The 14021-nt window shown below is 52.7% G+C and overlaps 2 protein-coding genes across 5 annotated transcripts in view; one reads left to right on the forward strand and one right to left on the reverse strand.

Moving 5' to 3' along the window:
- NUMA1 (nuclear mitotic apparatus protein 1) overlaps window positions 1–3238 on the reverse strand; it is a 56042-nt gene extending 52804 nt beyond the window's left edge. Inside the window, 1 exon segment of the mRNA XM_087965933.1 lies at window positions 2989–3238. The gene's annotated coding sequence lies outside the window, so the exon portion shown is untranslated.
- Window positions 487–13628, forward strand: LRRC51 (leucine rich repeat containing 51). Of its 4 annotated transcripts, XM_087965924.1 has the most exons (6): window positions 3339–3432; window positions 5303–5328; window positions 7544–7641; window positions 8937–9142; window positions 9833–9981; window positions 13444–13628. In XM_087965924.1, the coding sequence occupies exons 1-6, from the start codon at window positions 3397–3399 to the stop codon at window positions 13583–13585; spliced, it is 657 nt and encodes a 218-aa protein (XP_087822050.1). In that variant the 5' UTR covers window positions 3339–3396; the 3' UTR covers window positions 13586–13628. The 4 variants fall into 4 exon arrangements, with proteins under 4 accessions (XP_087822051.1, XP_087822050.1, XP_087822048.1 ...); XM_087965922.1 differs by lacking the exon at window positions 3339–3432 and having other exon boundaries at window positions 3510–5328; XM_087965925.1 differs by lacking the exons at window positions 3339–3432; window positions 5303–5328; window positions 7544–7641 and adding an exon at window positions 487–679.
- Window positions 13629–14021: the final 393 nt, after the last annotated feature.

Here is a 14021-nt window from a genome sequence, read left to right on the forward strand (position 1 = left end):
AACCCCCAAAACTTTAACCTCAGACTGTCTACTATTGACCTCACCCCTTTCCTAAGAGGTCTGTAGGGGGCCTGCATAAGCGCACCAATGTGCCTACCCTCCCTGTCCTATTGTTTCTTTTTATTTTTCTTATATGTATCCGTTTCATATATCCATAACTATGTTTATACTTATATCTGTTATCTTATAATTGCTTGACAAAATAAATAATTAAAGAATCTCCATAGCAGATCAAATGCAATTCTACTCTCAAAGCAATTCACATTTACAGAACAATATCATTGACACAAAACTTTCTAGGAAAAAAAAGCAGCAGCAGCAAAAAAGATTGGCCAATGCCTTCCAGGGCGTGTTGGAGACGAGAAGCAGCCGCGTTCCAGGCACTACGTCTTTATCCTCATTTCAGTTGGCGCCAAGAGGACGGAGGTTTCAAAGAGGGAAAGAAATGCAGCTCCAAAGATCCGGCCTCAAAGGGGGGAAGATCCCTGGGACTCCTCCAGATGGGTCTCCCCAGCGACACCGGGATGCAAACACGGCGCGGAAAGCCGGAAAAAAGATTTTCACATTTCCTGACTTGAAAGCACCACCACCCGTCGTACAAACCTGGCTTGCACAGACATGTCCAACGCTGGAGTTTGTGCCGCTGAATTTCTGTCGACGGCTCTCCCCACCTCCACAGGTAAAGGGAGGGGAAGGGGGGGGGTAACAGCACATCTGGCTCCCAACAAGGTCCAGGCAGCGACCAGCAACTTCAACTTATCACAGTAATTTCAGGGGGGGGAGGGAGGGGGGGAGGCTACTGAGAAAGCCAGCTGGACAAGAAGGCGGGTAACAGAACAATTGGGGGCAGAAATTTTGTTGCTAAACGAGCAAGGGTTATTATGTGAGTTGCACCTAGTTTTAATGGTTTCCATGGTTAGATGGCCTAGGTCAGGGGTCCCCTACTGGCTGGAGAATTCTGGGAGTTGAAATCCACCAGTCTTAAAGTGGCCAAGTTTGGAGACCTCTGGCCTAGGCCCCGCCAAGACACTGGTGTCTGAACATTGATTTTTTTAAGCATTCCTATGTTCAAAAGACCAATGTTCAGATATTAATGCCTAGGAGCAACTCACAACCACCATTGCTCATTTAGCCACAAAAATTCAATTTTATTTTGTTTGTTTTAAATCTAGGCAAAATGTTAATATATACACTGCAAGTCATCAGTGCTAGAAGGAAGTGGGGGTTTCTGGAGGGAGGAGGAGGAAAAGGACAACAACTGTGGGGCTCTTGGTATTCTCTGAGCTTGGTGGTTTTCTTGCAGATGTTTCATTACCTAACTAGGTATCATTATCAGTGTTAGAAGGGATGAGGAGTAAGAAGAGAGAGGGGGAAAGGACTGTGGGGTCCCTGGTGCTCTCAGAGCTTGGTGGTTTTCTTGCAGACGTCTCATGACCGAACTAGGGAACATCATCGGTGCCAGAATGGAATGGCGTTTGCTCTCTTTCTACCCTACTCCCTTCCAGAATGTTACCTGGTTATGTAATGAAATGTCTGCAGGAAAACAACCAAGCACCATTGAACCCTCAGTTCAATCCTGAGCTTCTAGCAGCATTAATCAAATTTATATGCTGCCCATCTTGCTATGGATTGACTCTAAGCAGTAAGTAAAGGCAATAAGATAAAAACATCAGCTATCAAAATGATAAATACTGAAATTAAAATTGACTTCACAAAGTCGGCAAGGAAAGCAGCCAGATGCACACAGGTACTTCTTGAAAAATGGATGTTGTATTATTATTATAATACTCCTTATTGTTTCCTTTTTCTGTCTTTTTATTGGGTGCAAGGTACACCAAAAGACACACTGGAAGCTGCCACACACCACTGAGCAGCCCCGAAATCTCCACCAGAAAGGCTGGGATTCCAGATCCCTCAGCAACAGGGAGTAAAGCCAGCAACCGCTGCAGTGTGCATTTATTTTGGGTGTTTTTTAGCATTTTTATCTTTTTCATGGTTTTGGACACCGGAAGCCACCCAGAGTCCTTGACTGAGGTGGGTTGCTACAGCAATCAAATTAATGCAATAGGTTAAAGGAATAAATGAATAAAACATGTCCTGGCAACCCAAGTTTCCCCACTTAGCAGGCCTGTGAACAGAACCACACAGGGACAACTAGAGGAAGGGTCTCCAACCTTGGCCCCTTTAAGACTTGTGGACTTCAACTCCCAGAATTCCCCAGGCAACCCTAACAACTCATGGCTGGCTGGGGAATTCTGGGAGTTGAAGTCCACAAGTCTTAAAGGGGCCAAGGTTGGAGACCCCTGAACTAGAGAACCAGGCAGCTAAAAGCAAAGAGGAATTTTGGGCTTGGAGGGCATCAGGGAAGGGAACTGGGGAAGAGGAGGTAGGGGGGAAGGAGGAGGCCTCCAAGTCACAGATCACAACCTCCCCATCACACAGACACACACACACACACCACACACACACACACAAAAGCATCCCAGTTGTGGAGTCCCCTGTTAAGGACAGTCATGGATTCTGCAGGGTGGGAGTTGAGGAGGGGTCACATCTGGACAGGAGGCTGCCCGGGAGAGGGGGAGGGGACTGCCAAGGGGGTCTTTTGGGGTCCCCCATGCAGAATTGCACCCCGAAGGAGAAATGAATTGCACCCTCCCCCCAACACAGAATTCCCGCCCTTGAGCAGAGCCCCGAAATGAAGAAGGACCCCCGCCCCATAGGAAGGGCATCCGAAGCATCGTTTTGTGGGGTGGGGAGGAAAAGAGCCCTCCCCCACTGCCTCCTCTTCTTCCGAGCCCCCCACCTGGACCCCCGTGTTTCTTTCCTCCCCCTCCCGAGCCAGGGTTATTTTGGGGCGAACCCGCATCTTGCCCATCCGCGTCCCCACGACCCGCTTAACCCGGCCACTTTCAGACACCATACCTCCCCTCCCACAGACAAAGGCACACCCCGAGCTCCTCCTCCCCCTCCCCTCCCGCCGAGGCCTACCTGCTCGGCCGTCCCACCTGGCAGGGCCGTCGTGAGAGGGGCAAGGCCGGCGGCTCGGAGGGGGCGCCGAGGGGCCGCTCCCAACCCACGGGCTCGCGGGGGTGCTGGGGATGCCGCACGGGCTCCAGTCGGGCCTCCCACGCCCCACCGAGGTCGAGTTGGGCCTCTCCGCGGGCCGCGGCCGGAGCGGAGGCAGCGGCGACAGTGAGCGCGGCCGGAACTACGCCTCCCGGCAGGCCCCGCGCACCCAGGCGCCCGGCTTCCGCTCTTGGGGAGCGGAGAGACTACACCTCCCGGCGGCCCTTGCGCGGCGAGCGCTTGTCTTGTCTTTCCCCCCCCTTTCCCCCCCCCGCTTCCGAACGCGGCTGTATTGCTGTTGCCTAGGCGACGCCCCGCCTCCGCATTCCAATGTGCGGCGGCGAAGCCGGGCGCCGGGCAAGGATGGTGGGTCTGCGCGCGCGCGCGGCTGGGTGGGTGGGGGCGCTTGCAAGGCGGGGGGCGGGCGAGGGGGCAGGAGCAGGTGGGAAAGGTGGAGGAAAGCCCCGCTGCAGATTGCACTCCTGCTTCCATCATCCCCAGCCACGGCCAAGGGAGGAGGGCGCGCTGCCCGGGACCGGCGGTCCGGATTTGAGTGGGGGGCCGCGCCGTTCTGCGCGAAACCCCCCGATCCCGAAGCAACCCCGGAGGCACCCGTGCAAGGTCGCACCTGTTTTGCACGCTTCCCCGTGTGCGCCAGGGGCCCCGGTCCCCTGCAAGGCAAAGAGCGCTTGCTGCCGCCCTCTGCGCCCGATCCAGTGGGGGGTGCGCGCGGTCAGAGCATAGGGGTCAGAGCAGCGCAGCCTGGGCTTCCCAAAGTGCTACCTTCTGGAAGATCCCAACATCCACCGCTGACTTGTGGGACCCCCCCTACCAGGCTTGGGCTCCGACATCCTGTCGCCCTGAACCCCTCCCGGCTGCGGACGGAGCGCCGTGAATCTTGGCTGGCAGCAGTTCTGCGTCCTTGACGATGACGACGGTGAATTAAGAGCTTTATAAACTGTCGCACGTCCAGCGACCTCACAAAACCCCCGGAAGTTCATTGAACTTGGCCCAAGTCCCTTGAATTCCCCCTCCATCAGCCAGCCCTATAGGGCAACAGAATGACAGAGCTGGAAGGGACCTCGGAGGTCCTCTAGTCCAACCCACTGCTCAAGGAGGAAACCCCAAACCCTTTCAGACAAGAGGCTGTCCAATCTCTTCATGAGTCGGGCTATTCCACAGCCTAATAGCTCTCACAATCTAAAGATTCCTCCTTGGATTTAGAATGGATCTCTCTCCTTGTAAAAGTTCCACTCACTGGTTCTCGCCTTAGCTTTAGCTGCTAGGGGGATAGAATCCTCTTCCCTTCCGGTCTTTGGCGGTTTCTCTCCCTTTGGCTGGCCAAGGGAGCTGGAGGAGGGCAGAGCCTTGTGCAGAGGGCGCCCGGCCCAGAATCCCTGTCAGCAGGGCTAGGAGAAGTTGTAGGAACTCACCTGCGTTATGGAGTCCAGTTCGGACTGCAACGTAGTTCTTGTACTTCCTGGTGTTAATTCTGTGGGGTCCTTGGTGCTCTCTAAGCTGGTCTCTTGCAAACATTTCATTTCTCAACTGAGCGACATCCCCAATGCCAGAAGGGGGAAGGAGGAGGAGGAGGAGGTGGTGGAGAACTGTGAGGTCCTTGGTGCTCTCCAAATTTGGTGGTTTTCTTGCAGACGTCTCATGACCCAACTAGGGAACATTATCAGTGCTGGAGGAGGAGGAGGAATGTGAGAATCCTTGGTGCTTTTGGGGCTTGGTTTTCTTGCAAAAGGGCCCATCTAGGTAACTAACTATCACCGCTAAATGGGAGGAGGTAGCTTATCTGCAGCCTATACCCAGATAAGCAGGGATTGGCACCAGACAAACAACAAAGCAGAAAATAGTACATTAATGAAGGAAGGTCCAAGGAGAAAAATCACAACCCCACCAACACTGACAGGGCAAGTTCCTAGATATAAACAGAGCTCAAATCCCACACTCCCTCACACTGATGATGATACTTAGTTGGGTCATAAAACATCTGCAAGAAAACCACCAAACTCAGAGAGCACCAAGGACCCCACTGTCGTCCTCCTCCTCCTCCTCTCTTCAAGCCCCCTTCCCTTCCACCACGGATTATGTTACACCTAGCTGGACCACGAACGGTCTCCAAGCAAACAGCCAAGCTCAGAGAACAGCAAGGACCCCACCGTTCGAACCCCTGAGCTGCAAATATTTTCTTTTGTCTGTTAATTCTGTTTTTCCGTTTCTTCTCCAGGCAAGCTCCGCTCTTTCCTTTCCCAGGTGGGTAATTTCTTCTCCCAGCCTCACCAGGGATTTGCAGAGCTGCAAGAAGCGCCCGTGAATTATTCCAATCTCTCCTCTGTGCCTCCCATCTCTCTCTCTCTCTCTCTCTCTCTCTCTCTCCCTGGGCCTCTGCCCCGAGGGCGTCTCTTTCCTGGCGTAGAATCCGTACCGGCTGTGGGGCAAGAGCAAGGATCGGGCCTAGGCAAGCAGGGGGGGCACTGACCTCCAAAATAATATGGCAATTTCGGCTGAACAGATAACAGGGGAGGGAAAGGAGAGGGGTGGGGGGGCCACCTGGAGAAAACCCTGATTCGCACTCAGATCTCCTGCACAATGCAACTGTCGTTGTGTGCTTTGAGGGATGGTACACCCCAATGGCGTCGCATCATAAAGAAAGGGGTCTCCCCTGCTCCCCCACCCCCAAAGCTCTGGCTGCAAAAGCAAGTGGCTAAACTTTTGTAGCCCCCCCATTGGTATGTGGGGCTAATGGGGTGCAGAAGGACAGCTTGAAGCCACATGTGGGACGGGATGATTGGGACTTTCGAACTGGACCGTTTTAAGCCACGTGGACTTCAACTCCCAGAATTCCCCAGCGAAAAGGTGGGTGTGGCTGAGCAACAATCTCCGTCTCTTCCACGTGATCGCCATTTCTGACCTTCTGACAAGCGAAGTCCATGGGGAAACCAGATCCGCTTAGTGACCACAGCAGGAAAGTCATGAAACGGAGCATGGCTCACTTACTGTCTTAGCACCCAAACTTCTGGTCCCAATTCTGGTTATAGGTTGGCAACTCCCTGTATCTTCGAGGCTGAAAGTCAGAATTCTAACAACCATCTCCACCTCCTCCCCTTCCTTCCTTCCTTCTTTCCTTCCTTTCCTACTCTTCTTCCTTCCTTCCCTAACTCCTTCCTTTCCTCTTCCTCCCTTCTCCTTCCTCTCTCCTTCATTCCCTCCTCTTCCTTCCAACCTTTCCTCATCTTTTTCCTTTCTTCCTTCACTCTTTCCTTCCCTAATCCTTTCCTTCTTGTTTTTCCCCTTCCTTTCTTCCATCCTCCCTCCCTTTACCACCTCCTTCCTCCCTCCTCCTTCCCTAATCTTTCTTGTCTTTTTCCTTCCTTCTTTCCATCCTCCCTCCCTCCTCCTCCTCCCTCCCTCCTCCTTCCCTAATCTTTCTTGTCTTTTTCCTTCCTTCTTTCCATCCTCCCTCCCTCCTCCTCCTCCCTCCCTCCTCCTTCCCTAATCCTTTCCTTGTCTTTTTTTCCTTCCTTTCTTCCATCCTCCCGTCCTCCCCTCCTTCCTCTCTTGCTCCCTGCTCCCTCCCTCCTTCCCTAATCCTTTCCTTCTTGTCTTTTTCCTTCCTTTCTTCCATCCTCCCGCTCCTCCTCCCTCTCTTCCTCCCTGCTCCCTCCCTCCTTCCCTAATCCTTCTTGTCTTTTTCCTTCCTTCCTTCCTTCCTTCCTTCTTCCTTCCTTCCTCCCTCCCTCCCTCCCTCCCTCCCTCCCTCCCTCCCTCTCCCTCCTCCAAGATTCCGGGCCAGACCTCTTGAGACCTGCCTGGGATCTGGTCCAGTCTTTTTTATGGATTTATCACATATGTGCCCTAAATTGATGTCACCAGTCGGGCACAGGAGTTCCACGGCTGGCACTGCTCAGCTCCGGCTGCTGCTGCCCGTTGGCTCCACACGGCAAACATTCTTGGCACAACCCCTGGGTTAGCCCACCCCACACGAAGCAGCAGGCCCTGGCTTCTGAGGGTTATCATGTCACACACTGACGTCCTGTGGCTTGGTTTGGGCTTCCATGGTGATTTGTGAACCGTGGTTTATAGGAGGGGTCTCCAAACTTGGCCACTTGTGGACTTCAACTCGCAGGATTCCACACGTCTTAAAGGGGCCAAGTTTGGGGATCCCTGCTTTATAGAGTCACTCTGGAACAGGGCTGTCCAGAGCGCGTGGTCAGAAAAGTCAAGGGGGCCACAGCAGGTTTCACGCAATGCACACTTTTGGCCTCATTGCCACCCTGCCACTTTTGTGGCCAGCAGCCCCATCCCTTCCCTGGAGCGTGGCCATTCTCTCCCTCCCTCCGGCCACAATACCCCTCCCCAAACGTAGAAGGTGTGGACAGAGCTCCGGGGTCCCAAAACAGCCAGCCCGGCAGCCTCCCTGGCTCAGCCGTGTGCGAATCTCTGGGCGTGTGCCCTTGTGTTTCGCCAGCACAGCTGGGAAGACATGCGTGTCCTGGAATTACACCAAGGCCTCCCTCCAGGCGCCGCCACTGGACTTCTCCTTCCGGGGCATCAGCTTCATACAAGGTACGACCGAATCCCCTGCCTGGCGCCGTTTTTATTCCTGGGTTTTGATATTGGATATTAGAAGATGCCCCCGATGCTGTGGAGAGGGGCACACTTTTAAAGGAAACCCATGTGCCACTGCTGCGATTCAAACTCTGGGCCACTAGAGCCTGCTTGGTCTAGTGGCTGAGGTAGGCTAGAAACCAGGAGACAGGGAGTTCTAGTCCCGCCTTAGCTGGGAAAGACAGCTGGGTGAGTTTGGGCCAATCGCCAGGAGAAGGAGAGTTCTAGTCCCGCCTTAGCTGGGAAAGACAGCTGGGTGAGTTTGGGCCAATTGCCAGGAGAAGGAGAGTTCTAGTCCCGCCTTAGCTGGGAAAGACAGCTGGGTGAGTTTGGGCCAATCGCCAGGAGAAGGAGAGTTCTAGTCCCGCCTTAGCTGGGAAAGACAGCTGGGTGAGTTTGGGCCAATCGCCAGGAGAAGGAGAGTTCTAGTCCCGCCTTAGCTGGGAAAGACAGCTGGGTGAGTTTGGGCCAATCGCCAGGAGAAGGAGAGTTCTAGTCCCGCCTTAGCTGGGAAAGACAGCTGGGTGAGTTTGGGCCAATCGCCAGGAGGTGGTGAGTTCTAGTCCCAACTTAGGCATGAAAGCCAGCTGGATGACCTTGGTGACTCCCCCACCAGGAGACAGGGAGTTCTAGTCCCATCTTAGCCATTAAAGGTACCTGGGTGAGTTTGGGCCAGTCCCTCCCTGTCTCGGCCCACGGCCCACCTCTCAGGGTGGTTGTTAAGGGGAAAATAGGAGGAGGAAGATAATGTTGGAGATGTTTACTGCCTTGAGTTATTTGTAAAAATAATAAAGGTGAGATAAAAATAAAAATAAAATTCCGGTTGCTGCTTTGCCAGAAGGGAAGGTCCTCCTTCTGTTTCTCAAAACAAGTGATAAAACTAACCCCAAAGTTATTTTTTTTTCCCCCATCCAAACTGGACTTTCTTGTTTTTCTCTTTGAAAACGTTTCGCTTCTCAACCCAAAAGTTTCAGAACTTCCTCAGAACTGAAGAAGCTTGGATGAGAAATTAAGCATTTTAAAAAAAGAACAAGGAAGCCCAGTTGCCTGTTGTTGTTTTTTAAGCACCTTTGGGGGTCCACCATGACCTGGATGGCTGAGAATCTCCTAGCAGCTTCCTGACAGTGGGAAGTGCACTCTGCTCATGCTCCAGAGCTGTGGGGCCCTGTGCGGGTGGCACCTGCTGCCAGCCGGTGCCCAGTTGCTCCTGGCACAGCAGGCGCCCTCCCTCTGCCCTCTTTGCTGCCCTCCAGACCTGCTGACCGAGGAGCCCCGTCCCGGGCTCAGGCCCGTCCGGCGCTTGGAGGGGGGCCGCCTACTGACCCAGGCCGTCCGACTGAACAACAACACCCTCAACGACCTGACCGATTTCCCAGACATTATGGAGAAGCTGCTGGAGTATCCCCTGGACATCTACTGGATCGACCTCTCCTTCAACGACCTGCCCAACATCGACCCAGTATGCAAAGCCCCCTTTTTAAACTCATCCCTGTGTATATTAACTCATAATATATAATAGGAAGGTGTCAGCTGGACTCTGACACACCATTTGTTTCCCCCTGGACCCCGGTCTTCCCCCCACCTACCCCCTGGATGTATATTCTCCAATGGGACACATCCATAGCCCAGAGTCATCCATCAGGCTCTCCAGTCATATTCTGGCGCTCCGACAACTTTGGGCTGCCAGGGTGATGATCTAGGCACTTAAGGAATGCACTGTTTCCCCCCCACACACTTTCCTTTCTGCTGGCAGCTATAAAGACCAAAGGAGTATATTTTTAGTTGATATTCTCACTGAACGTGAACTTTGGGCTTGGTTGTGGTCGTAAGTCGAGGACCACCAGTATTCCATTCAATTAAACATTGCTGGGTTCCTCCACAAAGCACAGAGGCATAAATCCACCTCAGAGGAGATTTTGGGGGGGGCAGAGAGAGACTGGATGCCCGGTTTATGACCATCATACATACCACCCTTAATAGCCAAGGGGAAGGAATGGGCCGGGCAGCCCTGGGCAGCCGACCTGAAAGGCATAACCAGAGCCCTTCACAGGTGCTCGGAAAAGCCAACAAGGAACAACCAAGCCGTAAAACTAAAACTAGAGTCAACTCTCCCCCCTCCCCCAATATTATTCTTGCCCTTCTTTCCCAGGTGCTGACCACCTTCTACAACCTCCGGAACCTGAACCTTCATGGCAACAGCATCCAGCATCTCTCCGAAGTGGACAAGCTGGCCGTGTTGCCTCACCTGCGCAACCTGACCCTGCACGGAAACCCCATCGAAGAGGAGAAGGGCTACAGGTAAACCCCTGGAAGCTTTGCTCCAGGCTAAAACAGGCGAAGAACCGTTGCAGGCAGAGGTGGATCTTCAGCCGGTTCTGACCAGTTCTGGAGAACTGATAGCGGAAATTTTGAGTAGCTCGGAGAACCGTCCAATGCCGCCTGTGCTGGTTAGACAGTGTGATGACCCAAAGGGGCGTGGCACAAAAGCAACAAAGTCCCCAAAGTAGGTAAAGTCCCTTTAATTCCTCCAACTTGGCCCCCAATATCCAGTTAACATTGGCTGGAGAAAAAGCTCTCCCAAGAACAGTTTTTAAAGGAAAGACATTCAGTCTGAACCCAAAGTACATCTAAATTATAAATAAAAACCAACACAAACCACACTGCAGCAATTAATGAGACAAAGCAGGATAAGGAATTGCAGACTTCCAAAAGATAATGAAACACACACAGTTGGGAAGACACCGGAACCCAGATAAGACTTGACAAACAAAGATAATGCACGCTTTGCTTCCAGCAAGGTTCTGTGCGCAAACGCCCTTTTTAAATACTGTTTTCCCAGCTGCAGCTAATGAAGGGAATCAGGGCCCTTTCCTCTCCCGTAAGCCACATTGCTCCCTTCTCCATTCCTCCCTGCGTGCCCTAGGATGCAGAGGGGCTGGCCCTGCGTCTTCCTCTGAATGCCCAGCCGGACTGTGCCCTTCCCCAATTTCCTCCACAGCCTCCGGAGCCACACTCCCACTCCCTGTTAGCTGCTCGACCTTTCCCTCAGAATCAGACTCCAACAGGGGCTTGACAGACAGTAGTTAATTTAGGAACGAGAGCCGCCCCCTTAAGGGAATGTTTCATGGGAAATGTAGTTCATGCCTCTTGGGAGATATAGCTCATGTCACGTGGTCACATCTGTAATCCTGATTGGTCACTGAATTGATCTCTGGTTGGGCTGGGGGAGTTTTTGGGCATTCTTACCTGGACCTCCTATGCTATGGGTTGAAGATAACCATCTTTTTTCACGCTATCGAGGCAAAGATTGGATGTTAAGGTGAATCTCAGCATAATTGTGAGTTATATTTTGAGGATGCCTAATACAATCCAAAGGAACTTTGCATGGAAGCCTTTCCAAGTCTTGGGCTGCTTGTCCCATGCTATCCCAGAAGCGTGGGGCTAGAAAGTGAAAAGATGGGGGCTTTCTGATTTCCCCTTCCATCGGGGGAAAAGAACCACGACTCTCCGAGGTCCCTTCCCACCCGGTTATCCTGGACTTGGAGCGGCTGTTCTCCAGATCCCAGAAACTTTGCATTAAAACCCCTAAATTCCATGCTGGAAGCTGCCCCGTGAGAAGCACGTCCCCCCCCCTTTCTGTGTCCAAGCGGTTGGTTTCATTGGGTGCACCCCTCTCCCTGGGAGTCTTCCCAGAACTGGATCCAGCGCTTCCTTTTGGGTTGGATCGACTCCAGTCCCCAATACCAAAAGGACAAGTTGTCCCCCCGTGGAATCCTTCAGAACCATCCTCCTTGGGGGGGGCTTCCCGATCTGCTTCAGGTTTTTTGCAACAGAGTTTGCCAGACGAGAACGCCGCTTCAAATTGGCGTTGGTACCGTTTTTAGTAAATTTGGACGAATCGTCGCCCTTCTTGGGTATGCAGAAAGCACGGCCTCCCTTCCCGAGTCATGGAAACCAACCACTCAAATGTCACAAGACTTTTGAGAACACACAAGGTTACACAATGCCCTACAGAGAGACCGATCGGAGCAATGACACATCATGTCAATTGCAACTTCCTGCTACTACCTCTGATTGACACAGGGAAAATCAATCCTGAACAGCCCAGAAGAACCTGAATTATTCTCTTGTTCGGATATCTCCAACCTTGGCAACTTTACGAGTTTGGACTTCAACTCCCAGAATTCCTCAGCCAGCACGTGCTGGCTGAGGAATTCTGGGAGTTGAAGTCCACAAGTTGCAATGTTGCCAAGGTTGGAGATACCTGCCCTAGTTCAGTTATCTATTGGTCCTCCTGCCCTACCCATTGTCTTCTTCCATCCTTGGTCTCCAAGGTCCATCAACTCTTATGGAGTGAGCTGGTTCCAGGCCACGCAGGAAGTCCAACTGGGTGGGCCAGCTTCTTCAACTTCTCTGCTCTTCTTGGACCTCTGCCAACCCACGAGAAACTGACCTTTCACCTGTTTTGTGAGGAGGAGGAGGAGGAGGAGACACACCTCTTGGCTTGCATCCTCATGTAGATTGGAAGGATTCCTTGAGACAAAAGCAACAGAGTTGGAAGGGATGTTGACCACCACCCCCACAGCCTTTTGGACAAGGGGCTGTCCAGTCCCTTCTTAGGACAGGTAGTCCTCAACTTATGACCACCATTGAGCCCGATGTTTCTGTCACTTCGGTGAGAGCGTTGTTCTATTTTCCCCCTATTTTACGACCTTTCTTGCCCCCATTCGTTCAGGGAATCGCTGCCGTTGTTAAGCGAGTTAACATGGTTGTTAAGTGAATCTGGCTTGCTGGTCAGGTGGTTGCAAAAGGGGACCCTGCAACCGTCATAAATATGAAGCGCTTTGCCAAGTGCCCGAAGTTTGATCAGGGGGACACGGGAGGGATGCTGCAACGGTTGTGTGCAAAACAGTCCCATCATGCCCTTGTCGGAGTCTGATTCTGAGGGGGAGATGGAGCAGCCGACAGGGAGTGGGAGTGGGGCTCCGGTGGCTGTGGAGGAAACCAGAGGAGGGCACAGTCCAGCTGGGCATTCAGAGGAAGACGCAGGGCCACCCCCTCTGCATACTAGGGCACGCAGGGAGGAACAGAGAAGGGAGCAACATGGCTTACGGGGGAGGAAAGGGCCCTGATCCCTTTCATGAGTTGCAGCTGGGAGAACAGGATATAAGTGGGGCTGGAAGCAAAGCGTGCATTATCTTGGTCGAGGCTTATCTGGGTTTTGGCGTCCTCCCAACTGTGGGTGCTGCGTTATCTTTTGGAAATCTGCAATTTATCATCCTGGCCTGCCGTGTTAATTACTTCAGTGAGGTTTGCGTTGGGTTTTTTTATTTCTAATTATTTTTACTTTGGGTTCGGACTGCATTTACTCCTTTCATAGACTGTTTTTGGAAGAGTTTGATATCCAGCCGAGGATAATTGGACATTGGGGTCCAAGTTGGAGGCATTCAAGGGAATTTATTCTACTTTGGTGACTTTTGTTATTTTTGTGTCACGCCCCTTTGGATCATCACAGGCCCTAAGTCACTTTTTCAGTGCTGCCGTTAACTTCCAGTCATTAAATGAGCTGTTGCAAGTTGAGGACTACCTGCATGTGGGGTTCATCCCTTCTGCCCTCCCCGCCTTTGGCAGCCTTCCGTGGGCAGCCCTCCCTCCGTGGCTTCCAGCCCTTCGAGGGGAGGGGAGGGGAGGGGAGAAGGGTCCTGCCCAGGGAGCAAGGGGAATGACCCCCCCCTCTGTCCCTCCCTCCCTTCTACCTAGGAGTTACGTCCTGTCCACCTTGCCCCAGCTGAAGAACTTCGACTTCAGCGGCGTCACCAAACTGGACCGCAGCACCGCAGCCGTCTGGAGGCGCATGAACATCAAGCCGAAGGCCATCCGGAAGAAACGGGAGCGCTACTGATGGGGACGGCCGCCTTCCTGAGGAATAAAGCTTTAGAGCAGCTTCTCCTGGTGAATTGCGGGGAGGGGGGCCAATGAGAGCCAGGGGGGCACAGACATTGGGGGGGCAGGGGATTTGCGACCGGATACACCTGGAGAGATGCCAAAGGAAAATGTTCTCTGTTCCAAATGGGTGGGGTTTTTTTTTAGTCGGTTGCGAACGAAGAGTGGGAAATGTTTCCTAGGCCATAGAATAAGAGAGTTCGAAGGGACGCCCTGGAGGTCATCTAGTCCAACCCCCCCTCCACACTCAAGCGAGGCTCTTATCATTTCAGGCAAATGGCTGTCGAATCTCTCCTTCAAAAGCCTCCAGTGATGGGGCACCCACAGGTTGTTGTTTTGGCGTCCCACTGGTTGTTGGTTTTCAGGGTTGGGGCGTTTCTCCTTAGTTGTATCTT

Source organism: Notechis scutatus, chromosome 5 (assembly GCF_049901735.1).
Source record: "Notechis scutatus isolate UNSWTSFEM ecotype Mainland chromosome 5, rNotScu1.2, whole genome shotgun sequence".
NCBI classification, from domain to species: Eukaryota; Metazoa; Chordata; class Lepidosauria; order Squamata; family Elapidae; genus Notechis; species Notechis scutatus.

Bases quoted from the DNA above. Each gene is read 5' to 3' on its own strand.
- LRRC51 (XM_087965922.1), top strand. From the start codon at position 5,036: ATGATGATACTTAGTTGGGTCATAAAACATCTGCAAGAAAACCACCAA. The intron at 7,642-8,936 runs GTACGACCGAAT...GCTGCCCTCCAG, and splicing joins GGGCATCAGCTTCATACAAG to ACCTGCTGACCGAGGAGCCC. The intron at 9,982-13,443 runs GTAAACCCCTGG...CCTTCTACCTAG, and splicing joins GAAGAGGAGAAGGGCTACAG to GAGTTACGTCCTGTCCACCT.